General features: G+C 51.1%; 1 protein-coding gene and 1 long non-coding RNA gene across 2 annotated transcripts in view; one reads left to right on the forward strand and one right to left on the reverse strand.

Annotated features, from left to right (window-relative positions):
* The window catches only part of RANBP1 (RAN binding protein 1), a 48889-nt gene extending 22860 nt beyond the window's left edge, over positions 1 to 26029 (reverse strand). The window contains exon 1 of the mRNA XM_032943993.2: positions 25852 to 26029. Coding sequence (XP_032799884.2) covers positions 25852 to 25866 — 15 coding nt within the window. The 5' untranslated portion in view covers positions 25867 to 26029. The remainder of the gene's footprint in view (positions 1 to 25851) is intronic.
* Positions 1 to 26191, forward strand: part of LOC142908405 (uncharacterized) — a 234127-nt gene that overhangs the window by 120616 nt on the left and 87320 nt on the right. The gene's annotated exons all lie outside the window — the stretch shown is intronic.

The following is a 26191-nucleotide window of genomic DNA, read 5'->3' on the forward strand; positions in this document are numbered from 1 at the left end:
TTTGTGTGATCTCCCCCTGTTTTACAGAGTGAGTGAGTGGAGTTTGTGTGATTTCTCCCTGTTTTACAGAGTGGAGTGTGTGATCTCCCCTGTTCTCCAGAGAGAGTGGATTGTGTGATCTCCCCCTGTTCTACAGAGTGAGTGGAGTTTGTGTGATCTCCCCCTGTAATACAGAGTGAGTGGAGTTTGTGTGATCTCCCCTTGTTCTACAGAGTGAGTGGAGTTTGCGTGATCTCCCCCTGTTCTGCAGAGAGAGTGGAGTTTGTGTGATCGCCCCCTGTTCCACAGAGAGTGGAGTTTGTGTGATCTCCCCTTGTTCTACAGAGTAGAGTTTGTGTGATCTCCCCCTGTACTACAGAGAGAATGGAGTTTGTGTGATCTCCCCCTGTTCCACAGAGTGGAGTTTGTGTGATCTCCCCCTGTTCTACAGAGTGAGTGGAGTTTGTGTGATCTCCCCCTGTTCTACAGAGTGAGTGGAGTTTGTGTGATCTCCCCCTGTTCTACAGAGTGAGTGGAGTTTGTGTGATCTCCCCCTGTACTAGAGTGGAGTTTGTGTGATTTCCCCCTGTTCAACAGAGTGGAGTTTGTGTGATCTCCCCCTGTACTAGAGTGGAGTTTGTTTGATCTTCCCCTGTTCTACAGAGAGAGTGGAGTTTGTGTGATCCCCCTTGTTCTACAGAGACAGTGGAGTTTGTGTGATCTCCCCCTGTTCTACAGTGTGTGAGTGGAGTTTGTGTGATCTCCCCGTTCTACAGAGAGAGTGGAGTTTGTGTGATCTCCCCCTGTACTACAGAGTGAGTGAGTGGAGTTTGTGTGATCTCCCCCTGTTGTACAGAGTGAGTGGAGTTTGTGTGAGCTCCCCCTGTACTACAGAGAGAGTGGAGTTTGTGTGATCTCCCCCTGTTCTACAAAGTGAGTGGAATTTGTGTGATCTCCCCCTGTTCTACAGAGAAAGTGGAGTTTGTGTGATCTCCCCCTGTTCTACAGAGTGAGTGGAGTTTGTGTGATCTCCCCCTGTATTACAGAGTGAGTGGAGTTTGTGTGATCTCCCCCTGTTCTACAGAGAGAGTGGAGTTTGTGTGATCTCCCCCTCTTCTACAGAGTGAGTGGAGTTTGTGTGATCTCCCCCTGTACTAGAGTGGAGTTTGTGTGATTTCCCCCTGTTCAACAGAGTGGAGTTTGTGTGATCTCCCCCTGTTCTACAGTGGAGTTTGTGTGATCTCCCCGTTCTACAGAGAGAGTGGAGTTTGTGTGATCTCCCCCTGTACTACAGAGTGAGTGAGTGGAGTTTGTGTGATCTCCCCCTGTTGTACAGAGTGAGTGGAGTTTGTGTGAGCTCCCCCTGTACTACAGAGAGAGTGGAGTTTGTGTGATCTCCCCCTGTTCTACAAAGTGAGTGGAATTTGTGTGATCTCCCCCTGTTCTACAGAGTGAGTGGAGTGTGTGTGATCTCCCCCTGTTCTAAAGAGAGAGTGGAGTTTGTGTGATCTCCCCCTGTTCTACAGAGTGAGTGGAGTGTGTGTGATCTCCCCCTGTTCTAAAGAGAGAGTGGAGTTTGTGTGGTCTCCCCCTGTTCTACAGAGTGAGTGGAGTTTGTGTGATCTCCCCCTGTTCTACAGAGTGGAGTTTGTGTGATCTCCCCGTTCTACAGAGTGAGTGGAGTTTGTGTGATCTCCCACTGTTCTACAGAGTGCGTGAAGTTTGTGTGATCTCCCCCTGTTTTACAGAGTGAGTGAGTGGAGTTTGTGTGATTTCTCCCTGTTTTACAGAGTGGAGTGTGTGATCTCCCCTGTTCTCCAGAGAGAGTGGATTGTGTGATCTCCCCCTGTTCTACAGAGTGAGTGGAGTTTGTGTGATCTCCCCCTGTAATACAGAGTGAGTGGAGTTTGTGTGATCTCCCCTTGTTCTACAGAGTGAGTGGAGTTTGCGTGATCTCCCCCTGTTCTGCAGAGAGAGTGGAGTTTGTGTGATCGCCCCCTGTTCCACAGAGAGTGGAGTTTGTGTGATCTCCCCTTGTTCTACAGAGTAGAGTTTGTGTGATCTCCCCCTGTACTACAGAGAGAATGGAGTTTGTGTGATCTCCCCCTGTTCCACAGAGTGGAGTTTGTGTGATCTCCCCCTGTTCTACAGAGTGAGTGGAGTTTGTGTGATCTCCCCCTGTTCTACAGAGTGAGTGGAGTTTGTGTGATCTCCCCCTGTTCTACAGAGTGAGTGGAGTTTGTGTGATCTCCCCCTGTACTAGAGTGGAGTTTGTGTGATTTCCCCCTGTTCAACAGAGTGGAGTTTGTGTGATCTCCCCCTGTACTAGAGTGGAGTTTGTTTGATCTTCCCCTGTTCTACAGAGAGAGTGGAGTTTGTGTGATCCCCCTTGTTCTACAGAGACAGTGGAGTTTGTGTGATCTCCCCCTGTTCTACAGTGTGTGAGTGGAGTTTGTGTGATCTCCCCGTTCTACAGAGAGAGTGGAGTTTGTGTGATCTCCCCCTGTACTACAGAGTGAGTGAGTGGAGTTTGTGTGATCTCCCCCTGTTGTACAGAGTGAGTGGAGTTTGTGTGAGCTCCCCCTGTACTACAGAGAGAGTGGAGTTTGTGTGATCTCCCCCTGTTCTACAAAGTGAGTGGAATTTGTGTGATCTCCCCCTGTTCTACAGAGAAAGTGGAGTTTGTGTGATCTCCCCCTGTTCTACAGAGTGAGTGGAGTTTGTGTGATCTCCCCCTGTATTACAGAGTGAGTGGAGTTTGTGTGATCTCCCCCTGTTCTACAGAGAGAGTGGAGTTTGTGTGGTCTCCCCCTGTTCTATAGAGTGAGTGGAGTTTGTGTGGTCTCCTCCTGTTCGACAGAGTGGAGCTTGTGATCTCCCTCTGTACAACAGAGTGAGTGGAGTTTGTGTGATCTCCCCCTGTTCTACAGAGATTGGCGTTTGTGTGATCTCCCCCTGTTCTACAGAGTGAGTGGAGTTTGTGTGAGCTCCCCCTGTACTACAGAGTGAGTGAGTGGAGTTTGTGTGATCTCCCCCTGTTGTACAGAGTGAGTGGAGTTTGTGTGAGCTCCCCCTGTACTACAGAGAGAGTGGAGTTTGTGTGATCTCCCCCTGTTCTACAAAGTGAGTGGAGTTTGTGTGATCTCCCCCTGTTCTACAGAGTGAGTGGAGTTTGTGTGATCTCCCCCTGTTCTACAGAGTGAGTGGAGTTTGTGTAATCTCCCCCTGTACTACAGAGAGTGAGGTTCGTGTGATCTCCCCCTGTTCCAGAGAGTGAGTGGAGTTTGTGTGATCTCCCCCTGTTCTACAGAGTGAGTGGAGTGTGTGTGATCTCCCCCTGTTCTAAAGAGAGAGTGGAGTTTGTGTGATCTCCCCCTGTACTAGAGTGGAGTTTGTTTGATCTCCCCCTGTTCTGCAGAGAGTGGAGTTTGTGTGATCTCCCCCTGTCCTACAGAGTGAGTGGAGTTTGTGTGGTCTCCCCCTGTTCTACAGAGTGAGCGGAGTTTGTGTGATATCCGCCTGTTCTACAGAGTGAGTGGAGTTTGCGTGATCTCCCCCTGTACTACAGAGTGAGTGGAGTTTGTGTGATCTCCCCCTGTTCTAAAGAGAGAGTGGAGTTTGTGTGGTCTCCCCCTGTTCTACAGAGTGGAGTTTGTGTGGTCTCCCACTGTTCTACAGAGAGAGTGGAGTTTGTGTGGTGTCCCCCTGTTCTACAGAGTGGCGTTTGTGTGATCTCCCCCTGTTCTACAGAGTGAGTGGAGTTTGTGTGATCTCCCCCTGTACTAGAGAGTGGAGTTTGTGTGATCTCCCCCTGTACTAGAGTGGAGTGTGTGTGATCTCCCCCTGTTCAACAGAGTGAGTGGAGTTTGTGTGATCTCCTCCTGTACTACAGAGTGAGTGGAGTTTGTGTGATCTCCCCCTGTTCTACAGAGTGAGTGGAGTTTGTGTGATCTCCCCCTGTTCTACAGAGTGAGTGGAGTTTGCGTGATCTCCCACTGTTCTACAGAGTGAGTGAGTGGAGTTTGTGTGATTTCTCCCTGTTCTATAGAGTGGAGTGTGTGATCTCCCCCTGTTCTCCAGAGAGAGTGGAGTTTGTGTGATCTCCCCCTGTTCTACAGAGTGAGTGGAGTTTCTGTGATCTGCCCCTGTTCTACAGAGTGAGTGGAGTTTGTGTGATCTCCCCCTGTAATACAGAGTGAGTGGAGTTTGTGTGATCTCCCCCTGTTCTACAGAGAGTGGAGTTTGTGTGATCTTCCCTTGTTCTACAGAGTGGAGTTTGTGTGATCTCCCTCTGTTCTACAGGGAGAGTGGAGTTTGTGTGATCTCCCCCTGTTGTACAGAGTGGAGTTTGTGTGATCTCCCCCTGTTCTACAGAGTGAGTGGAGTTTGTGTGATCTCCCCCTGTTCTACAGAGTGAGTGGAGTTTGTGTGATCTCCCCCTGTTCTACAGAGTGAGTGGAGTTTATGTAATCTCCCCCTGTACTACAGAGAGTGAAGTTCGTGTGATCTCCCCCTGTTCCAGAGAGTGAGTGGAGTTTGTGTGATCTCCCCCTGTTCTACAGAGTGAGTGGAGTGTGTGTGATCTCCCCCTGTTCTAAAGAGAGAGTGGAGTTTGTGTGATCTCCCCCTGTTCTACAGAGTGAGTGGAGTGTGTGTGATCTCCCCCTGTTCTAAAGAGAGAGTGGAGTTTGTGTGGTCTCCCCCTGTTCTACAGAGTGAGTGGAGTTTGTGTGATCTCCCCCTGTTCTACAGAGTGGAGTTTGTGTGATCTCCCCGTTCTACAGAGTGAGTGGAGTTTGTGTGATCTCCCACTGTTCTACAGAGTGCGTGAAGTTTGTGTGATCTCCCCCTGTTTTACAGAGTGAGTGAGTGGAGTTTGTGTGATTTCTCCCTGTTTTACAGAGTGGAGTGTGTGATCTCCCCTGTTCTCCAGAGAGAGTGGATTTTGTGTGATCTCCCCCTGTTCTACAGAGTGAGTGGAGTTTGTGTGATCTCCCCCTGTAATACAGAGTGAGTGGAGTTTGTGTGATCTCCCCTTGTTCTACAGAGTGAGTGGAGTTTGCGTGATCTCCCCCTGTTCTGCAGAGAGAGTGGAGTTTGTGTGATCTCCCCCTGTTCCACAGAGTGGAGTTTGTGTGATCTCCCCCTGTTCTACAGAGTGAGTGGAGTTTGTGTGATCTCCCCCTGTTCTACAGAGTGAGTGGAGTTTGTGTGATCTCCCCCTGTTCTACAGAGTGAGTGGAGTTTGTGTGATCTCCCCCTGTACTAGAGTGGAATTTGTGTGATTTCCCCCTGTTCAACAGAGTGGAGTTTGTGTGATCTCCCCCTGTACTAGAGTGGAGTTTGTTTGATCTTCCCCTGTTCTACAGAGAGAGTGGAGTTTGTGTGATCTCCCCGTTCTACAGAGAGAGTGGAGTTTGTGTGATCTCCCCCTGTACTACAGAGTGAGTGAGTGGAGTTTGTGTGATCTCCCCCTGTTGTACAGAGTGAGTGGAGTTTGTGTGAGCTCCCCCTGTACTACAGAGAGAGTGGAGTTTGTGTAATCTCCCCCTGTTCTACAGAGTGGAGTTTGTGTGATCTCCCCGTTCTACAGAGTGAGTGGAGTTTGTGTGATCTCCCACTGTTCTACAGAGTGCGTGAAGTTTGTGTGATCTCCCCCTGTTTTACAGAGTGAGTGAGTGGAGTTTGTGTGATTTCTCCCTGTTTTACAGAGTGGAGTGTGTGATCTCCCCTGTTCTCCAGAGAGAGTGGATTTTGTGTGATCTCCCCCTGTTCTACAGAGTGAGTGGAGTTTGTGTGATCTCCCCCTGTAATACAGAGTGAGTGGAGTTTGTGTGATCTCCCCTTGTTCTACAGAGTGAGTGGAGTTTGCGTGATCTCCCCCTGTTCTGCAGAGAGAGTGGAGTTTGTGTGATCTCCCCCTGTTCCACAGAGTGGAGTTTGTGTGATCTCCCCCTGTTCTACAGAGTGAGTGGAGTTTGTGTGATCTCCCCCTGTTCTACAGAGTGAGTGGAGTTTGTGTGATCTCCCCCTGTTCTACAGAGTGAGTGGAGTTTGTGTGATCTCCCCCTGTACTAGAGTGGAGTTTGTGTGATTTCCCCCTGTTCAACAGAGTGGAGTTTGTGTGATCTCCCCCTGTACTAGAGTGGAGTTTGTTTGATCTTCCCCTGTTCTACAGAGAGAGTGGAGTTTGTGTGATCTCCCCGTTCTACAGAGAGAGTGGAGTTTGTGTGATCTCCCCCTGTACTACAGAGTGAGTGAGTGGAGTTTGTGTGATCTCCCCCTGTTGTACAGAGTGAGTGGAGTTTGTGTGAGCTCCCCCTGTACTACAGAGAGAGTGGAGTTTGTGTGATCTCCCCCTGTTCTACAAAGTGAGTGGAATTTGTGTGATCTCCCCCTGTTCTACAGAGAAAGTGGAGTTTGTGTGATCTCCCCCTGTTCTACAGAGTGAGTGGAGTTTGTGTGATCTCCCCCTGTTCTACAGAGTGAGTGGAGTTTGTGTGATCTCCCCCTGTTCTACAGAGTGAGTGGAGTTTGTGTGATCTCCCCCTGTACTAGAGTGGAGTTTGTGTGATTTCCCCCTGTTCAACAGAGTGGAGTTTGTGTGATCTCCCCCTGTTCTACAGTGGAGTTTGTGTGATCTCCCCGTTCTACAGAGAGAGTGGAGTTTGTGTGATCTCCCCCTGTACTACAGAGTGAGTGAGTGGAGTTTGTGTGATCTCCCCCTGTTGTACAGAGTGAGTGGAGTTTGTGTGAGCTCCCCCTGTACTACAGAGAGAGTGGAGTTTGTGTGATCTCCCCCTGTTCTACAAAGTGAGTGGAATTTGTGTGATCTCCCCCTGTTCTACAGAGTGAGTGGAGTGTGTGTGATCTCCCCCTGTTCTAAAGAGAGAGTGGAGTTTGTGTGATCTCCCCCTGTTCTACAGAGTGAGTGGAGTGTGTGTGATCTCCCCCTGTTCTAAAGAGAGAGTGGAGTTTGTGTGGTCTCCCCCTGTTCTACAGAGTGAGTGGAGTTTGTGTGATCTCCCCCTGTTCTACAGAGTGGAGTTTGTGTGATCTCCCCGTTCTACAGAGTGAGTGGAGTTTGTGTGATCTCCCACTGTTCTACAGAGTGCGTGAAGTTTGTGTGATCTCCCCCTGTTTTACAGAGTGAGTGAGTGGAGTTTGTGTGATTTCTCCCTGTTTTACAGAGTGGAGTGTGTGATCTCCCCTGTTCTCCAGAGAGAGTGGATTTTGTGTGATCTCCCCCTGTTCTACAGAGTGAGTGGAGTTTGTGTGATCTCCCCCTGTAATACAGAGTGAGTGGAGTTTGTGTGATCTCCCCTTGTTCTACAGAGTGAGTGGAGTTTGCGTGATCTCCCCCTGTTCTGCAGAGAGAGTGGAGTTTGTGTGATCGCCCCCTGTTCCACAGAGAGTGGAGTTTGTGTGATCTCCCCTTGTTCTACAGAGTAGAGTTTGTGTGATCTCCCCCTGTACTACAGAGAGAATGGAGTTTGTGTGATCTCCCCCTGTTCCACAGAGTGGAGTTTGTGTGATCTCCCCCTGTTCTACAGAGTGAGTGGAGTTTGTGTGATCTCCCCCTGTTCTACAGAGTGAGTGGAGTTTGTGTGATCTCCCCCTGTTCTACAGAGTGAGTGGAGTTTGTGTGATCTCCCCCTGTACTAGAGTGGAGTTTGTGTGATTTCCCCCTGTTCAACAGAGTGGAGTTTGTGTGATCTCCCCCTGTACTAGAGTGGAGTTTGTTTGATCTTCCCCTGTTCTACAGAGAGAGTGGAGTTTGTGTGATCCCCCTTGTTCTACAGAGACAGTGGAGTTTGTGTGATCTCCCCCTGTTCTACAGTGTGTGAGTGGAGTTTGTGTGATCTCCCCGTTCTACAGAGAGAGTGGAGTTTGTGTGATCTCCCCCTGTACTACAGAGTGAGTGAGTGGAGTTTGTGTGATCTCCCCCTGTTGTACAGAGTGAGTGGAGTTTGTGTGAGCTCCCCCTGTACTACAGAGAGAGTGGAGTTTGTGTGATCTCCCCCTGTTCTACAAAGTGAGTGGAATTTGTGTGATCTCCCCCTGTTCTACAGAGAAAGTGGAGTTTGTGTGATCTCCCCCTGTTCTACAGAGTGAGTGGAGTTTGTGTGATCTCCCCCTGTATTACAGAGTGAGTGGAGTTTGTGTGATCTCCCCCTGTTCTACAGAGAGAGTGGAGTTTGTGTGGTCTCCCCCTGTTCTATAGAGTGAGTGGAGTTTGTGTGGTCTCCTCCTGTTCGACAGAGTGGAGCTTGTGATCTCCCTCTGTACAACAGAGTGAGTGGAGTTTGTGTGATCTCCCCCTGTTCTACAGAGATTGGCGTTTGTGTGATCTCCCCCTGTTCTACAGAGTGAGTGGAGTTTGTGTGAGCTCCCCCTGTACTACAGAGTGAGTGAGTGGAGTTTGTGTGATCTCCCCCTGTTGTACAGAGTGAGTGGAGTTTGTGTGAGCTCCCCCTGTACTACAGAGAGAGTGGAGTTTGTGTGATCTCCCCCTGTTCTACAAAGTGAGTGGAGTTTGTGTGATCTCCCCCTGTTCTACAGAGTGAGTGGAGTTTGTGTGATCTCCCCCTGTTCTACAGAGTGAGTGGAGTTTGTGTAATCTCCCCCTGTACTACAGAGAGTGAGGTTCGTGTGATCTCCCCCTGTTCCAGAGAGTGAGTGGAGTTTGTGTGATCTCCCCCTGTTCTACAGAGTGAGTGGAGTGTGTGTGATCTCCCCCTGTTCTAAAGAGAGAGTGGAGTTTGTGTGATCTCCCCCTGTACTAGAGTGGAGTTTGTTTGATCTCCCCCTGTTCTGCAGAGAGTGGAGTTTGTGTGATCTCCCCCTGTCCTACAGAGTGAGTGGAGTTTGTGTGGTCTCCCCCTGTTCTACAGAGTGAGCGGAGTTTGTGTGATATCCGCCTGTTCTACAGAGTGAGTGGAGTTTGCGTGATCTCCCCCTGTACTACAGAGTGAGTGGAGTTTGTGTGATCTCCCCCTGTTCTAAAGAGAGAGTGGAGTTTGTGTGGTCTCCCCCTGTTCTACAGAGTGGAGTTTGTGTGGTCTCCCACTGTTCTACAGAGAGAGTGGAGTTTGTGTGGTGTCCCCCTGTTCTACAGAGTGGCGTTTGTGTGATCTCCCCCTGTTCTACAGAGTGAGTGGAGTTTGTGTGATCTCCCCCTGTACTAGAGAGTGGAGTTTGTGTGATCTCCCCCTGTACTAGAGTGGAGTGTGTGTGATCTCCCCCTGTTCAACAGAGTGAGTGGAGTTTGTGTGATCTCCTCCTGTACTACAGAGTGAGTGGAGTTTGTGTGATCTCCCCCTGTTCTACAGAGTGAGTGGAGTTTGTGTGATCTCCCCCTGTTCTACAGAGTGGAGTTTGTGTGATCTCCCCCTGTTCTACAGAGTGAGTGGAGTTTGCGTGATCTCCCACTGTTCTACAGAGTGAGTGAGTGGAGTTTGTGTGATTTCTCCCTGTTCTATAGAGTGGAGTGTGTGATCTCCCCCTGTTCTCCAGAGAGAGTGGAGTTTGTGTGATCTCCCCCTGTTCTACAGAGTGAGTGGAGTTTCTGTGATCTGCCCCTGTTCTACAGAGTGAGTGGAGTTTGTGTGATCTCCCCCTGTAATACAGAGTGAGTGGAGTTTGTGTGATCTCCCCCTGTTCTACAGAGAGTGGAGTTTGTGTGATCTTCCCTTGTTCTACAGAGTGGAGTTTGTGTGATCTCCCTCTGTTCTACAGGGAGAGTGGAGTTTGTGTGATCTCCCCCTGTTGTACAGAGTGGAGTTTGTGTGATCTCCCCCTGTTCTACAGAGTGAGTGGAGTTTGTGTGATCTCCCCCTGTTCTACAGAGTGAGTGGAGTTTGTGTGATCTCCCCCTGTTCTACAGAGTGAGTGGAGTTTGTGTAATCTCCCCCTGTACTACAGAGAGTGAAGTTCGTGTGATCTCCCCCTGTTCCAGAGAGTGAGTGGAGTTTGTGTGATCTCCCCCTGTTCTACAGAGTGAGTGGAGTGTGTGTGATCTCCCCCTGTTCTAAAGAGAGAGTGGAGTTTGTGTGATCTCCCCCTGTTCTACAGAGTGAGTGGAGTGTGTGTGATCTCCCCCTGTTCTAAAGAGAGAGTGGAGTTTGTGTGGTCTCCCCCTGTTCTACAGAGTGAGTGGAGTTTGTGTGATCTCCCCCTGTTCTACAGAGTGGAGTTTGTGTGATCTCCCCGTTCTACAGAGTGAGTGGAGTTTGTGTGATCTCCCACTGTTCTACAGAGTGCGTGAAGTTTGTGTGATCTCCCCCTGTTTTACAGAGTGAGTGAGTGGAGTTTGTGTGATTTCTCCCTGTTTTACAGAGTGGAGTGTGTGATCTCCCCTGTTCTCCAGAGAGAGTGGATTTTGTGTGATCTCCCCCTGTTCTACAGAGTGAGTGGAGTTTGTGTGATCTCCCCCTGTAATACAGAGTGAGTGGAGTTTGTGTGATCTCCCCTTGTTCTACAGAGTGAGTGGAGTTTGCGTGATCTCCCCCTGTTCTGCAGAGAGAGTGGAGTTTGTGTGATCTCCCCCTGTTCCACAGAGTGGAGTTTGTGTGATCTCCCCCTGTTCTACAGAGTGAGTGGAGTTTGTGTGATCTCCCCCTGTTCTACAGAGTGAGTGGAGTTTGTGTGATCTCCCCCTGTTCTACAGAGTGAGTGGAGTTTGTGTGATCTCCCCCTGTACTAGAGTGGAATTTGTGTGATTTCCCCCTGTTCAACAGAGTGGAGTTTGTGTGATCTCCCCCTGTACTAGAGTGGAGTTTGTTTGATCTTCCCCTGTTCTACAGAGAGAGTGGAGTTTGTGTGATCTCCCCGTTCTACAGAGAGAGTGGAGTTTGTGTGATCTCCCCCTGTACTACAGAGTGAGTGAGTGGAGTTTGTGTGATCTCCCCCTGTTGTACAGAGTGAGTGGAGTTTGTGTGAGCTCCCCCTGTACTACAGAGAGAGTGGAGTTTGTGTGATCTCCCCCTGTTCTACAAAGTGAGTGGAATTTGTGTGATCTCCCCCTGTTCTACAGAGAAAGTGGAGTTTGTGTGATCTCCCCCTGTTCTACAGAGTGAGTGGAGTTTGTGTGATCTCCCCCTGTTCTACAGAGTGAGTGGAGTTTGTGTGATCTCCCCCTGTTCTACAGAGTGAGTGGAGTTTGTGTGATCTCCCCCTGTACTAGAGTGGAGTTTGTGTGATTTCCCCCTGTTCAACAGAGTGGAGTTTGTGTGATCTCCCCCTGTTCTACAGTGGAGTTTGTGTGATCTCCCCGTTCTACAGAGAGAGTGGAGTTTGTGTGATCTCCCCCTGTACTACAGAGTGAGTGAGTGGAGTTTGTGTGATCTCCCCCTGTTGTACAGAGTGAGTGGAGTTTGTGTGAGCTCCCCCTGTACTACAGAGAGAGTGGAGTTTGTGTGATCTCCCCCTGTTCTACAAAGTGAGTGGAATTTGTGTGATCTCCCCCTGTTCTACAGAGTGAGTGGAGTGTGTGTGATCTCCCCCTGTTCTAAAGAGAGAGTGGAGTTTGTGTGATCTCCCCCTGTTCTACAGAGTGAGTGGAGTGTGTGTGATCTCCCCCTGTTCTAAAGAGAGAGTGGAGTTTGTGTGGTCTCCCCCTGTTCTACAGAGTGAGTGGAGTTTGTGTGATCTCCCCCTGTTCTACAGAGTGGAGTTTGTGTGATCTCCCCGTTCTACAGAGTGAGTGGAGTTTGTGTGATCTCCCACTGTTCTACAGAGTGCGTGAAGTTTGTGTGATCTCCCCCTGTTTTACAGAGTGAGTGAGTGGAGTTTGTGTGATTTCTCCCTGTTTTACAGAGTGGAGTGTGTGATCTCCCCTGTTCTCCAGAGAGAGTGGATTTTGTGTGATCTCCCCCTGTTCTACAGAGTGAGTGGAGTTTGTGTGATCTCCCCCTGTAATACAGAGTGAGTGGAGTTTGTGTGATCTCCCCTTGTTCTACAGAGTGAGTGGAGTTTGCGTGATCTCCCCCTGTTCTGCAGAGAGAGTGGAGTTTGTGTGATCGCCCCCTGTTCCACAGAGAGTGGAGTTTGTGTGATCTCCCCTTGTTCTACAGAGTAGAGTTTGTGTGATCTCCCCCTGTACTACAGAGAGAATGGAGTTTGTGTGATCTCCCCCTGTTCCACAGAGTGGAGTTTGTGTGATCTCCCCCTGTTCTACAGAGTGAGTGGAGTTTGTGTGATCTCCCCCTGTTCTACAGAGTGAGTGGAGTTTGTGTGATCTCCCCCTGTTCTACAGAGTGGAGTGTGTGATCTCCCCCTGTTCTCCAGAGAGAGTGGAGTTTGTGTGATCTCCCCCTGTTCTACAGAGTGAGTGGAGTTTCTGTGATCTGCCCCTGTTCTACAGAGTGAGTGGAGTTTGTGTGATCTCCCCCTGTAATACAGAGTGAGTGGAGTTTGTGTGATCTCCCCCTGTTCTACAGAGAGTGGAGTTTGTGTGATCTTCCCTTGTTCTACAGAGTGGAGTTTGTGTGATCTCCCTCTGTTCTACAGGGAGAGTGGAGTTTGTGTGATCTCCCCCTGTTGTACAGAGTGGAGTTTGTGTGATCTCCCCCTGTTCTACAGAGTGAGTGGAGTTTGTGTGATCTCCCCCTGTTCTACAGAGTGAGTGGAGTTTGTGTGATCTCCCCCTGTTCTACAGAGTGAGTGGAGTTTGTGTAATCTCCCCCTGTACTACAGAGAGTGAAGTTCGTGTGATCTCCCCCTGTTCCAGAGTGAGTGGAGTTTGTGTGATCTCCCCCTGTTCTACAGAGTGAGTGGAGTGTGTGTGATCTCCCCCTGTTCTAAAGAGAGAGTGGAGTTTGTGTGATCTCCCCCTGTTCTACAGAGTGAGTGGAGTGTGTGTGATCTCCCCCTGTTCTAAAGAGAGAGTGGAGTTTGTGTGGTCTCCCCCTGTTCTACAGAGTGAGTGGAGTTTGTGTGATCTCCCCCTGTTCTACAGAGTGGAGTTTGTGTGATCTCCCCGTTCTACAGAGTGAGTGGAGTTTGTGTGATCTCCCACTGTTCTACAGAGTGCGTTAAGTTTGTGTGATCTCCCCCTGTTTTACAGAGTGAGTGAGTGGAGTTTGTGTGATTTCTCCCTGTTTTACAGAGTGGAGTGTGTGATCTCCCCTGTTCTCCAGAGAGAGTGGATTTTGTGTGATCTCCCCCTGTTCTACAGAGTGAGTGGAGTTTGTGTGATCTCCCCCTGTAATACAGAGTGAGTGGAGTTTGTGTGATCTCCCCTTGTTCTACAGAGTGAGTGGAGTTTGCGTGATCTCCCCCTGTTCTGCAGAGAGAGTGGAGTTTGTGTGATCTCCCCCTGTTCCACAGAGTGGAGTTTGTGTGATCTCCCCCTGTTCTACAGAGTGAGTGGAGTTTGTGTGATCTCCCCCTGTACTAGAGTGGAGTTTGTGTGATTTCCCCCTGTTCAACAGAGTGGAGTTTGTGTGATCTCCCCCTGTACTAGAGTGGAGTTTGTTTGATCTTCCCCTGTTCTACAGAGAGAGTGGAGTTTGTGTGATCCCCCTTGTTCTACAGAGACAGTGGAGTTTGTGTGATCTCCCCCTGTTCTACAGTGTGTGAGTGGAGTTTGTGTGATCTCCCCGTTCTACAGAGAGAGTGGAGTTTGTGTGATCTCCCCCTGTACTACAGAGTGAGTGAGTGGAGTTTGTGTGAGCTCCCCCTGTACTACAGAGAGAGTGGAGTTTGTGTGATCTCCCCCTGTTCTACAAAGTGAGTGGAATTTGTGTGATCTCCCCCTGTTCTACAGAGAAAGTGGAGTTTGTGTGATCTCCCCCTGTTCTACAGAGTGAGTGGAGTTTGTGTGATCTTCCCCTGTTCTACAGAGTGAGTGGAGTTTGTGTGATCTCCCCCTGTTCTACAGAGTGAGTGGAGTTTGTGTGATCTCCCCCTGTACTAGAGTGGAGTTTGTGTGATTTCCCCCTGTTCAACAGAGTGGAGTTTGTGTGATCTCCCCCTGTACTAGAGTGGAGTTTGTTTGATCTTCCCCTGTTCTACAGAGAGAGTGGAGTTTGTGTGATCCCCCTTGTTCTACAGAGACAGTGGAGTTTGTGTGATCTCCCCCTGTTCTACAGTGTGTGAGTGGAGTTTGTGTGATCTCCCCGTTCTACAGAGAGAGTGGAGTTTGTGTGATCTCCCCCTGTACTACAGAGTGAGTGAGTGGAGTTTGTGTGATCTCCCCCTGTTGTACAGAGTGAGTGGAGTTTGTGTGAGCTCCCCCTGTACTACAGAGAGAGTGGAGTTTGTGTGATCTCCCCCTGTTCTACAAAGTGAGTGGAATTTGTGTGATCTCCCCCTGTTCTACAGAGTGAGTGGAGTGTGTGTGATCTCCCCCTGTTCTAAAGAGAGAGTGGAGTTTGTGTGATCTCCCCCTGTTCTACAGAGTGAGTGGAGTGTGTGTGATCTCCCCCTGTTCTAAAGAGAGAGTGGAGTTTGTGTGGTCTCCCCCTGTTCTACAGAGTGAGTGGAGTTTGTGTGATCTCCCCCTGTTCTACAGAGTGGAGTTTGTGTGATCTCCCCGTTCTACAGAGTGAGTGGAGTTTGTGTGATCTCCCACTGTTCTACAGAGTGCGTGAAGTTTGTGTGATCTCCCCCTGTTTTACAGAGTGAGTGAGTGGAGTTTGTGTGATTTCTCCCTGTTTTACAGAGTGGAGTGTGTGATCTCCCCTGTTCTCCAGAGAGAGTGGATTTTGTGTGATCTCCCCCTGTTCTACAGAGTGAGTGGAGTTTGTGTGATCTCCCCCTGTAATACAGAGTGAGTGGAGTTTGTGTGATCTCCCCTTGTTCTACAGAGTGAGTGGAGTTTGCGTGATCTCCCCCTGTTCTGCAGAGAGAGTGGAGTTTGTGTGATCGCCCCCTGTTCCACAGAGAGTGGAGTTTGTGTGATCTCCCCTTGTTCTACAGAGTAGAGTTTGTGTGATCTCCCCCTGTACTACAGAGAGAATGGAGTTTGTGTGATCTCCCCCTGTTCCACAGAGTGGAGTTTGTGTGATCTCCCCCTGTTCTACAGAGTGAGTGGAGTTTGTGTGATCTCCCCCTGTTCTACAGAGTGAGTGGAGTTTGTGTGATCTCCCCCTGTTCTACAGAGTGAGTGGAGTTTGTGTGATCTCCCCCTGTACTAGAGTGGAGTTTGTGTGATTTCCCCCTGTTCAACAGAGTGGAGTTTGTGTGATCTCCCCCTGTACTAGAGTGGAGTTTGTTTGATCTTCCCCTGTTCTACAGAGAGAGTGGAGTTTGTGTGATCCCCCTTGTTCTACAGAGACAGTGGAGTTTGTGTGATCTCCCCCTGTTCTACAGTGTGTGAGTGGAGTTTGTGTGATCTCCCCGTTCTACAGAGAGAGTGGAGTTTGTGTGATCTCCCCCTGTACTACAGAGTGAGTGAGTGGAGTTTGTGTGATCTCCCCCTGTTGTACAGAGTGAGTGGAGTTTGTGTGAGCTCCCCCTGTACTACAGAGAGAGTGGAGTTTGTGTGATCTCCCCCTGTTCTACAAAGTGAGTGGAATTTGTGTGATCTCCCCCTGTTCTACAGAGAAAGTGGAGTTTGTGTGATCTCCCCCTGTTCTACAGAGTGAGTGGAGTTTGTGTGATCTCCCCCTGTATTACAGAGTGAGTGGAGTTTGTGTGATCTCCCCCTGTTCTACAGAGAGAGTGGAGTTTGTGTGGTCTCCCCCTGTTCTATAGAGTGAGTGGAGTTTGTGTGGTCTCCTCCTGTTCGACAGAGTGGAGCTTGTGATCTCCCTCTGTACAACAGAGTGAGTGGAGTTTGTGTGATCTCCCCCTGTTCTACAGAGATTGGCGTTTGTGTGATCTCCCCCTGTTCTACAGAGTGAGTGGAGTTTGTGTGATCTCCCCCTGTTCTACAGAGTGAGTGGAATTTGTGTGATCTCCCCCTGTTCTACAGAGTGAGTGGAGTTTGTGTGATCTCCTCCTGTTCTACAAAGCGAGTGGTGTTTGTGTGATCTCCCCCTGTTCTACAGAGCGAGTGGAGTTTGTGTGATCTCCCCCTGTTCTATAGAGAGAGTGGAGTTTGTGTGATCTCCCCCTGTTCTACAGAGTGAGTGGAGTTTGTGTGATCTCCCCCTGTTTTACAGAGTGAGTGGAGTTTGTGTGATCTCCCCCTGTTCTACAGAGAGAGTGGAGTTTGTGTGATCTAACCCCCTGATCTACAGAGTGAGTGAGTGGAGTTTGTGTGATCTCCCCCTGTCCTACAGAGTGTGGAGTTTTTGTGATTTCCCCCTGTTCTACAGAGTGGAGTTTGTGTGATCTCCCCCTGTTCTACAGAGTGAGTGGAGTTTGTGTGATCTCCCACTGTTCTACAGAGTGCGTGAAGTTTGTGTGATCTCCCCCTGTTTTACAGAGTGAGTGAGTGGAGTTTGTGTGATTTCTCCCTGTTTTACAGAGTGGAGTGTGTGATCTCCCCTGTTCTCCAGAGAGAGTGGATTTTGTGTGATCTCCCCCTGTTCTACAGAGTGAGTGGAGTTTGTGTGATCTCCCCCTGTAATACAGAGTGAGTGGAGTTTGTGTGATCTCCCCTTGTTCTACAGAGTGAGTGGAGTTTGCGTGATCTCCCCCTGTTCTGCAGAGAGAGTGGAGTTTGTGTGATCGCCCCCTGTTCCACAGAGAGTGGAGTTTGTGTGATCTCCCCTTGTTCTACAGAGTAGAGTTTGTGTGATCTCCCCCTGTACTACAGAGAGAATGGAGTTTGTGTGATCTCCCCCTGTTCCACAGAGTGGAGTTTGTGTGATCTCCCCCTGTTCTACAGAGTGAGTGGAGTTTGTGTGATCTCCCCCTGTTCTACAGAGTGAGTGGAGTTTGTGTGATCTCCCCCTGTTCTACAGAGTGGAGTGTGTGATCTCCCCCTGTTCTCCAGAGAGAGTGGAGTTTGTGTGATCTCCCCCTGTTCTACAGAGTGAGTGGAGTTTCTGTGATCTGCCCCTGTTCTACAGAGTGAGTGGAGTTTGTGTGATCTCCCCCTGTAATACAGAGTGAGTGGAGTTTGTGTGATCTCCCCCTGTTCTACAGAGAGTGGAGTTTGTGTGATCTTCCCTTGTTCTACAGAGTGGAGTTTGTGTGATCTCCCTCTGTTCTACAGGGAGAGTGGAGTTTGTGTGATCTCCCCCTGTTGTACAGAGTGGAGTTTGTGTGATCTCCCCCTGTTCTACAGAGTGAGTGGAGTTTGTGTGATCTCCCCCTGTTCTACAGAGTGAGTGGAGTTTGTGTGATCTCCCCCTGTTCTACAGAGTGAGTGGAGTTTGTGTAATCTCCCCCTGTACTACAGAGAGTGAAGTTCGTGTGATCTCCCCCTGTTCCAGAGTGAGTGGAGTTTGTGTGATCTCCCCCTGTTCTACAGAGTGAGTGGAGTGTGTGTGATCTCCCCCTGTTCTAAAGAGAGAGTGGAGTTTGTGTGATCTCCCCCTGTTCTACAGAGTGAGTGGAGTGTGTGTGATCTCCCCCTGTTCTAAAGAGAGAGTGGAGTTTGTGTGGTCTCCCCCTGTTCTACAGAGTGAGTGGAGTTTGTGTGATCTCCCCCTGTTCTACAGAGTGGAGTTTGTGTGATCTCCCCGTTCTACAGAGTGAGTGGAGTTTGTGTGATCTCCCACTGTTCTACAGAGTGCGTTAAGTTTGTGTGATCTCCCCCTGTTTTACAGAGTGAGTGAGTGGAGTTTGTGTGATTTCTCCCTGTTTTACAGAGTGGAGTGTGTGATCTCCCCTGTTCTCCAGAGAGAGTGGATTTTGTGTGATCTCCCCCTGTTCTACAGAGTGAGTGGAGTTTGTGTGATCTCCCCCTGTAATACAGAGTGAGTGGAGTTTGTGTGATCTCCCCTTGTTCTACAGAGTGAGTGGAGTTTGCGTGATCTCCCCCTGTTCTGCAGAGAGAGTGGAGTTTGTGTGATCTCCCCCTGTTCCACAGAGTGGAGTTTGTGTGATCTCCCCCTGTTCTACAGAGTGAGTGGAGTTTGTGTGATCTCCCCCTGTACTAGAGTGGAGTTTGTGTGATTTCCCCCTGTTCAACAGAGTGGAGTTTGTGTGATCTCCCCCTGTACTAGAGTGGAGTTTGTTTGATCTTCCCCTGTTCTACAGAGAGAGTGGAGTTTGTGTGATCCCCCTTGTTCTACAGAGACAGTGGAGTTTGTGTGATCTCCCCCTGTTCTACAGTGTGTGAGTGGAGTTTGTGTGATCTCCCCGTTCTACAGAGAGAGTGGAGTTTGTGTGATCTCCCCCTGTACTACAGAGTGAGTGAGTGGAGTTTGTGTGAGCTCCCCCTGTACTACAGAGAGAGTGGAGTTTGTGTGATCTCCCCCTGTTCTACAAAGTGAGTGGAATTTGTGTGATCTCCCCCTGTTCTACAGAGAAAGTGGAGTTTGTGTGATCTCCCCCTGTTCTACAGAGTGAGTGGAGTTTGTGTGATCTTCCCCTGTTCTACAGAGTGAGTGGAGTTTGTGTGATCTCCCCCTGTTCTACAGAGTGAGTGGAGTTTGTGTGATCTCCCCCTGTACTAGAGTGGAGTTTGTGTGATTTCCCCCTGTTCAACAGAGTGGAGTTTGTGTGATCTCCCCCTGTACTAGAGTGGAGTTTGTTTGATCTTCCCCTGTTCTACAGAGAGAGTGGAGTTTGTGTGATCCCCCTTGTTCTACAGAGACAGTGGAGTTTGTGTGATCTCCCCCTGTTCTACAGTGTGTGAGTGGAGTTTGTGTGATCTCCCCGTTCTACAGAGAGAGTGGAGTTTGTGTGATCTCCCCCTGTACTACAGAGTGAGTGAGTGGAGTTTGTGTGATCTCCCCCTGTTGTACAGAGTGAGTGGAGTTTGTGTGAGCTCCCCCTGTACTACAGAGAGAGTGGAGTTTGTGTGATCTCCCCCTGTTCTACAAAGTGAGTGGAATTTGTGTGATCTCCCCCTGTTCTACAGAGTGAGTGGAGTGTGTGTGATCTCCCCCTGTTCTAAAGAGAGAGTGGAGTTTGTGTGATCTCCCCCTGTTCTACAGAGTGAGTGGAGTGTGTGTGATCTCCCCCTGTTCTAAAGAGAGAGTGGAGTTTGTGTGGTCTCCCCCTGTTCTACAGAGTGAGTGGAGTTTGTGTGATCTCCCCCTGTTCTACAGAGTGGAGTTTGTGTGATCTCCCCGTTCTACAGAGTGAGTGGAGTTTGTGTGATCTCCCACTGTTCTACAGAGTGCGTGAAGTTTGTGTGATCTCCCCCTGTTTTACAGAGTGAGTGAGTGGAGTTTGTGTGATTTCTCCCTGTTTTACAGAGTGGAGTGTGTGATCTCCCCTGTTCTCCAGAGAGAGTGGATTTTGTGTGATCTCCCCCTGTTCTACAGAGTGAGTGGAGTTTGTGTGATCTCCCCCTGTAATACAGAGTGAGTGGAGTTTGTGTGATCTCCCCTTGTTCTACAGAGTGAGTGGAGTTTGCGTGATCTCCCCCTGTTCTGCAGAGAGAGTGGAGTTTGTGTGATCGCCCCCTGTTCCACAGAGAGTGGAGTTTGTGTGATCTCCCCTTGTTCTACAGAGTAGAGTTTGTGTGATCTCCCCCTGTACTACAGAGAGAATGGAGTTTGTGTGATCTCCCCCTGTTCCACAGAGTGGAGTTTGTGTGATCTCCCCCTGTTCTACAGAGTGAGTGGAGTTTGTGTGATCTCCCCCTGTTCTACAGAGTGAGTGGAGTTTGTGTGATCTCCCCCTGTTCTACAGAGTGAGTGGAGTTTGTGTGATCTCCCCCTGTACTAGAGTGGAGTTTGTGTGATTTCCCCCTGTTCAACAGAGTGGAGTTTGTGTGATCTCCCCCTGTACTAGAGTGGAGTTTGTTTGATCTTCCCCTGTTCTACAGAGAGAGTGGAGTTTGTGTGATCCCCCTTGTTCTACAGAGACAGTGGAGTTTGTGTGATCTCCCCCTGTTCTACAGTGTGTGAGTGGAGTTTGTGTGATCTCCCCGTTCTACAGAGAGAGTGGAGTTTGTGTGATCTCCCCCTGTACTACAGAGTGAGTGAGTGGAGTTTGTGTGATCTCCCCCTGTTGTACAGAGTGAGTGGAGTTTGTGTGAGCTCCCCCTGTACTACAGAGAGAGTGGAGTTTGTGTGATCTCCCCCTGTTCTACAAAGTGAGTGGAATTTGTGTGATCTCCCCCTGTTCTACAGAGAAAGTGGAGTTTGTGTGATCTCCCCCTGTTCTACAGAGTGAGTGGAGTTTGTGTGATCTCCCCCTGTATTACAGAGTGAGTGGAGTTTGTGTGATCTCCCCCTGTTCTACAGAGAGAGTGGAGTTTGTGTGGTCTCCCCCTGTTCTATAGAGTGAGTGGAGTTTGTGTGGTCTCCTCCTGTTCGACAGAGTGGAGCTTGTGATCTCCCTCTGTACAACAGAGTGAGTGGAGTTTGTGTGATCTCCCCCTGTTCTACAGAGATTGGCGTTTGTGTGATCTCCCCCTGTTCTACAGAGTGAGTGGAGTTTGTGTGATCTCCCCCTGTTCTACAGAGTGAGTGGAATTTGTGTGATCTCCCCCTGTTCTACAGAGTGAGTGGAGTTTGTGTGATCTCCTCCTGTTCTACAAAGCGAGTGGTGTTTGTGTGATCTCCCCCTGTTCTACAGAGCGAGTGGAGTTTGTGTGATCTCCCCCTGTTCTATAGAGAGAGTGGAGTTTGTGTGATCTCCCCCTGTTCTACAGAGTGAGTGGAGTTTGTGTGATCTCCCCCTGTTTTACAGAGTGAGTGGAGTTTGTGTGATCTCCCCCTGTTCTACAGAGAGAGTGGAGTTTGTGTGATCTAACCCCCTGATCTACAGAGTGAGTGAGTGGAGTTTGTGTGATCTCCCCCTGTCCTACAGAGTGTGGAGTTTTTGTGATTTCCCCCTGTTCTACAGAGTGGAGTTTGTGTGATCTCCCCCTGTTCTACAGAGTGAGTGGAGTTTGTGTGATCTCCCCCTGTACTGCAGAGTGAGTGGAGTTTGTGTGGTCTCCCCCTGTTCTATAGAGTGGAGTTTGTGTGGTCTCCTCCTGTTTGACAGAGTGGAGTTTGTGTGATCTCCCCATGTTCTACAAAGTGAGTGGAGTTTGTGTGATCTCCCCCTGTACTACAGAGGGAGTGGAGTTTGTGTGATCTCCCCCTGTTCTAGAGAGTGAGTGGAGTTTGTGTGATCTCCTCCTGTACTACAGAATGGAGTTTGTGTGATCTCCCGCTCAGAGAACCCCCTCAGACAGAGAACCCCCTCAGTGAACCCCGTCAGACAGTGAACCCCCTCAGACAGAGAACCCCCTCAGACACAGTGAACCCCTCAAACAGAGAACCCCCTCAGACAGAGAACCCCCTCAGACAAAGTGAACCCCTCAGACAGAGAACCCCCTCAGACACAGAGAACCCCCTCAGACACAGAGAACCCCCTCAGACACAGAGAACCCCCTCAGACACAGAGAACCCCCTCAGACACAGAGAACCCCCTCAGACACAGAGAACCCCCTCAGACAGAGAACCCCCTCAGACAGAGAACCCCCTCAGAGAACCCCCTCAGACACAGAGAACCCGCTCAGACAGAGAGAACCCCTCAGACAGAAAACCCCCTCAGACAGAGAACCCCCTCAGACAGAGAACCCCCTCAGACACAGAGAACCCCCTCAGACACAGAGAACCCCCTCAGACAGAGAACCCCCTCAGACAGAGAACCCCCTCAGACAGAGAACCCCCTCAGAGAACCCCCTCAGACACAGAGAACCCGCTCAGACAGAGAGAACCCGCTCAGACAGAGAGAACCCCTCAGACAGAAAACCCCCTCAGACAGAGAACCCCCTCAGACAGAGAACCCCCTCAGACACAGAGAACCCCCTCAGACACAGAGAACCCCCTCAGACACAGAGAACCCCCTCAGACAGAGAACCCCGTCAGACACAGAGAACCCCTCAGACACAGAGAACCCCCTCAGACAGAGTGAACCCCCTCAGACAGAGAACCCCCTCAGACAGAGAACCCCCTCAGACAGAGAACCCCCTCAGACAGAGAACCCCCTCAGACACAGAGAACCCCCTCAGACACAGAGAACCCCCTCAGACACAGAACCCCCTCAGACAGAGAACCCCCTCAGACAGAGAACCCCCTCAGACAGAGAACCCCCTCAGACACAGAGAACCCCCTCAGACACAGAGAACCCCCTCAGACACAGAGAACCCCCTCAGACACAGAGAACCCCCTCAGACAGAGAGAACCCCCTCAGACAGAGAGAACCCCCTCAGACACAGAAAACCCCCTCAGATACAGAGAACCCCCTCAGACACAGAGAACCCCCTCAGACACAGAGAACCCCCTCAGACACAGAGAACCCCCTCAGACACAGAGAACCCCCTCAGACACAGAGAACCCCCTCAGACACAGAGAACCCCCTCAGACACAGAGAACCCCCTCAGACACAGAGAACCCCCTCAGACACAGAGAACCCCCTCAGACACAGAGAACCCCCTCAGACACAGAGAACCCCCTCAGACACAGAGAACCCCCTCAGACACAGAGAACCCCCTCAGACACAGAGAACCCCCTCAGACACAGAGAACCCCCTCAGACACAGAGAACCCCCTCAGACACAGAGAACCCCCTCAGAGAACCCCCTCAGACACAGAGAACCCCCTCAGACACAGAGAACCCCATCAGAGAACCCCCATAGAGAACCCCCTCAGACACAGAACCCCCTCAGACAGAACCCCCTCAGACACAGAGAACCCCCTCAGACACAGAACCCCCTCAGACACAAGAGAACCCCCTGAGACACAGAGAACCCCCTCAGAGAACCCCCTCAGTGAACCCCCTCAGACACAGAGAACCCCCTGAGACACAGAGAACCCCCTCAGAGAACCCCATCAGTGAACCCCCTCAGACACAGAGAACCCCCTCAGACACAGAGAACCCCCTCAGACACAGAGAACCCCCTCAGACACAGAGAACCCCCTCAGACACAGAGAACCCCCTCAGACACAGAGAACCCCCTCAGACAGAGAACCCCCTCAGACAGAGAACCCCCTCAGTGAACCCCCTCAGAGAACCCCCTCAGAGAACCCCCTCAGAGAACCCCCTCAGACACAGAGAACCCGCTCAGACAGAGAGAACCCCTCAGACAGAGAGAACCCCTCTCAGACAGAGAACCCCCTCAGACAGAGAACCCCCACAGACAGAGAACCCCCTCATACAGAGAACCCCCTCATACAGAGAACCCCCTCAGACAGAGAACCCCCTCAGACAGAGAACCCCCTCAGACAGAGAACCCCCTCAGACAGAGAACCCCCTCAGACACAGAGAACCCCCTCAGACACAGAGAACCCCCTCAGACACAGAGAACCCCCTCAGACACAGAGAACCCCCTCAGACACAGAGAACCCCCTCAGACACAGAGAACCCCCTCAGACAGAGAACCCCCTCAGTGAACCCCCTCAGACACAGAGAACCCGCTCAGACAGAGAGAACCCCTCAGACAGAGAGAACCCCTCTCAGACAGAGAACCCCTCTCAGACAGAGAACCCCCTCAGACAGAGAACCCCCACAGACAGAGAACCCCCTCATACAGAGAACCCCCTCAGACAGAGAACCCCCTCAGACAGAGAACCCCCTCAGACACAGAGAACCCCCTCAGACACAGAGAACCCCCTCACACAGAGAACCCCCTCAGACAGAGAACCCCGTCAGACACAGAGAACCCCTCAGACACAGAGAACCCCCTCAGACAGAGTGAACCCCCTCAGACAGAGAACCCCCTCAGACAGAGAACCCCTTCAGACAGAGAACCCCCTCAGACAGAGAACCCCCTCAGACAGAGAACCCCCTCAGACAGAGAGAACCCCCTCAGACAGAGAGAACCCCCTCAGACAGAGAGAACCCCCTCAGACAGAGAGAACCCCCTCAGACAGAGAGAACCCCCTCAGACAGAGAGAACCCCCTCAGACAGAGAGAACCCCCTCAGACAGAGAGAACCCCCTCAGACAGAGAGAACCCCCTCAGACACAGAGAACCCCCTCAGACACAGAGAACCCCCTCAGACACAGAGAACCCCCTCAGACACAGAGAACCCCCTCAGACACAGAGAACCCCCTCAGACACAGAGAACCCCCTCAGACACAGAGAACCCCCTCAGACACAGAGAACCCCCTCAGACACAGAGAACCCCCTCAGACACAGAGAACCCCCTCAGAGAACCCCCTCAGACACAGAGAACCCCCTCAGAGAACCCCATCAGAGAACCCCCACAGAGAACCCCCTCAGACACAGAGAACCCCCTCAGACAGAACCCCCTCAGACACAGAGAACCCCCTCAGACACAGAGAACCCCCTCAGACACAGAGAACCCCCTGAGACACAGAGAACCCCCTCAGACACAGAGAACCCCCTCAGACACAGAGAAAACCCCCTCAGACACAGAAAACCCCCTCAGACACAGAAAACCCCCTCAGACACAGAAAACCCCCTCAGACAGAGAACCCCCTCAGACACAGAGAACCCCCTCAGACACAGAACCCCCTCAGACAGAGAACCCCTCAGACACAGAGAACCCCCTCAGACAGAGAACCCCCTCAGACAGAGAACCCCCTCAGACAGAGAACCCCCTCAGACACAGAGAACCCCCTCAGACAGAGAACCCCCTCAGACAGAGAACCCCCTCAGACAGAGAGAACCCCCTCAGACAGAGAACCCCCTCAGACAGAGAGAACCCCCTCAGACAGAGAGAACCCCCTCAGACACACAGAAAACCCCCTCAGACACAGAGAACCCCCTCAGACAGAGAACCCCCTCCGACAGAGAACCCCCTCCGACAGAGAACCCCCTCCGACAGAGAACCCCCTCAGACAGTGAACCCCCTCAGACAGTGAACCCCCTCAGACACAGAGAACCCCCTCAGACACAGAGAACCCCCTCAGACACAGAGAACCCCCTCAGACAGAGAACCCCCTCAGACACAGAGAACCCCCTCAGACACAGAACCCCCTCAGACAGAGAACCCCTCAGACACAGAGAACCCCCTCAGACAGAGAACCCCCTCAGACAGAGAACCCCCTCAGACACAGAGAACCCCCTCAGACAGAGAACCCCCTCAGACAGAGAACCCCCTCAGACAGAGAACCCCCTCAGACAGAGAGAACCCCCTCAGACAGAGAACCCCCTCAGACAGAGAACCCCCTCAGACAGAGAGAACCCCCTCAGACACACAGAAAACCCCCTCAGACACAGAGAACCCCCTCAGACAGAGAACCCCCTCCGACAGAGAACCCCCTCCGACAGAGAACCCCCTCCGACAGAGAACCCCCTCAGACAGTGAACCCCCTCAGACAGTGAACCCCCTCAGACAGTGAACCCCCTCAGACACAGAGAACCCCCTCAGACACAGAGAACCCCCTCACACAGAGAACCCCCTCAGACAGAACCCCCTCAGACACAGAGAACCCCCTCAGTGAACCCCCTCAGACACAGAGAACCCCCTCAGACACAGAGAACCCCCTCAGACACACAGAAAACCCCCTCAGACACACAGAAAACCCCCTCAGACAGAGAACCCCCTCAGACAGTGAACCCCATCAGAGAACCCCCACAGAGAACCCCCTCAGACACAGAACCCCCTCAGACACAGAGAACCCCCTCAGACACAGGGAACCCCCTCAGACACACAGAAAACCCCATTCTCACTCCCCACGCCTACGAATCCAAATCCCGCCAAAAACCGCCTGAGGCCTAACTCGGGCGAGGCGTTCGCGGTCCCCCCCTCCTCCTCCTCATCATCATCCCCCTTCACGCCGCCCCTTAAAGAACCCCGTTCTGAGGGGGGTCCCCTTCGACGCTTCCCGACGGCCAATTCAACCCCGGCCGCGTGGCAGGGACCCCCGCGGTTGCCGGGAGACTCCAATACCTTGACGTCGGCCATCGTAGCGAGGGGATGCGAGGGGATGGCGAAAGGGGGGTAGCGGAGAGGAGCGAACAAAAATAAAAAATAAAAAATTTTCTCCCCTCAACTCCGCTTGGGGGCCTCTCCGCTGGTGACTCGAAGGGTGGTGGTGGTGGGGGAGGGGGAGGGAGGGAGGGAATCGATTCCGCTTTATGGTGTCGGCGCGCGTCTACGCGGAATCGATTCCTTTTGTCACACAACAAACCGCGCCCGCCAACAGCTTTTGCGAGGAATCGATTTCTCTTCATTAAACAACACCGGAGAATCGATTTTTTTTCACCACCGCTACCACCCCAACTTCTTA

This window comes from Petromyzon marinus, assembly GCF_048934315.1.
Source record: "Petromyzon marinus isolate PM22_M1 ecotype Great Lakes invasive population chromosome 84 unlocalized genomic scaffold, UKy_Petmar_22M1.pri1.0 chr84_unloc.1, whole genome shotgun sequence".
In the NCBI taxonomy this organism is placed as follows: Eukaryota; Metazoa; Chordata; class Hyperoartia; order Petromyzontiformes; family Petromyzontidae; genus Petromyzon; species Petromyzon marinus.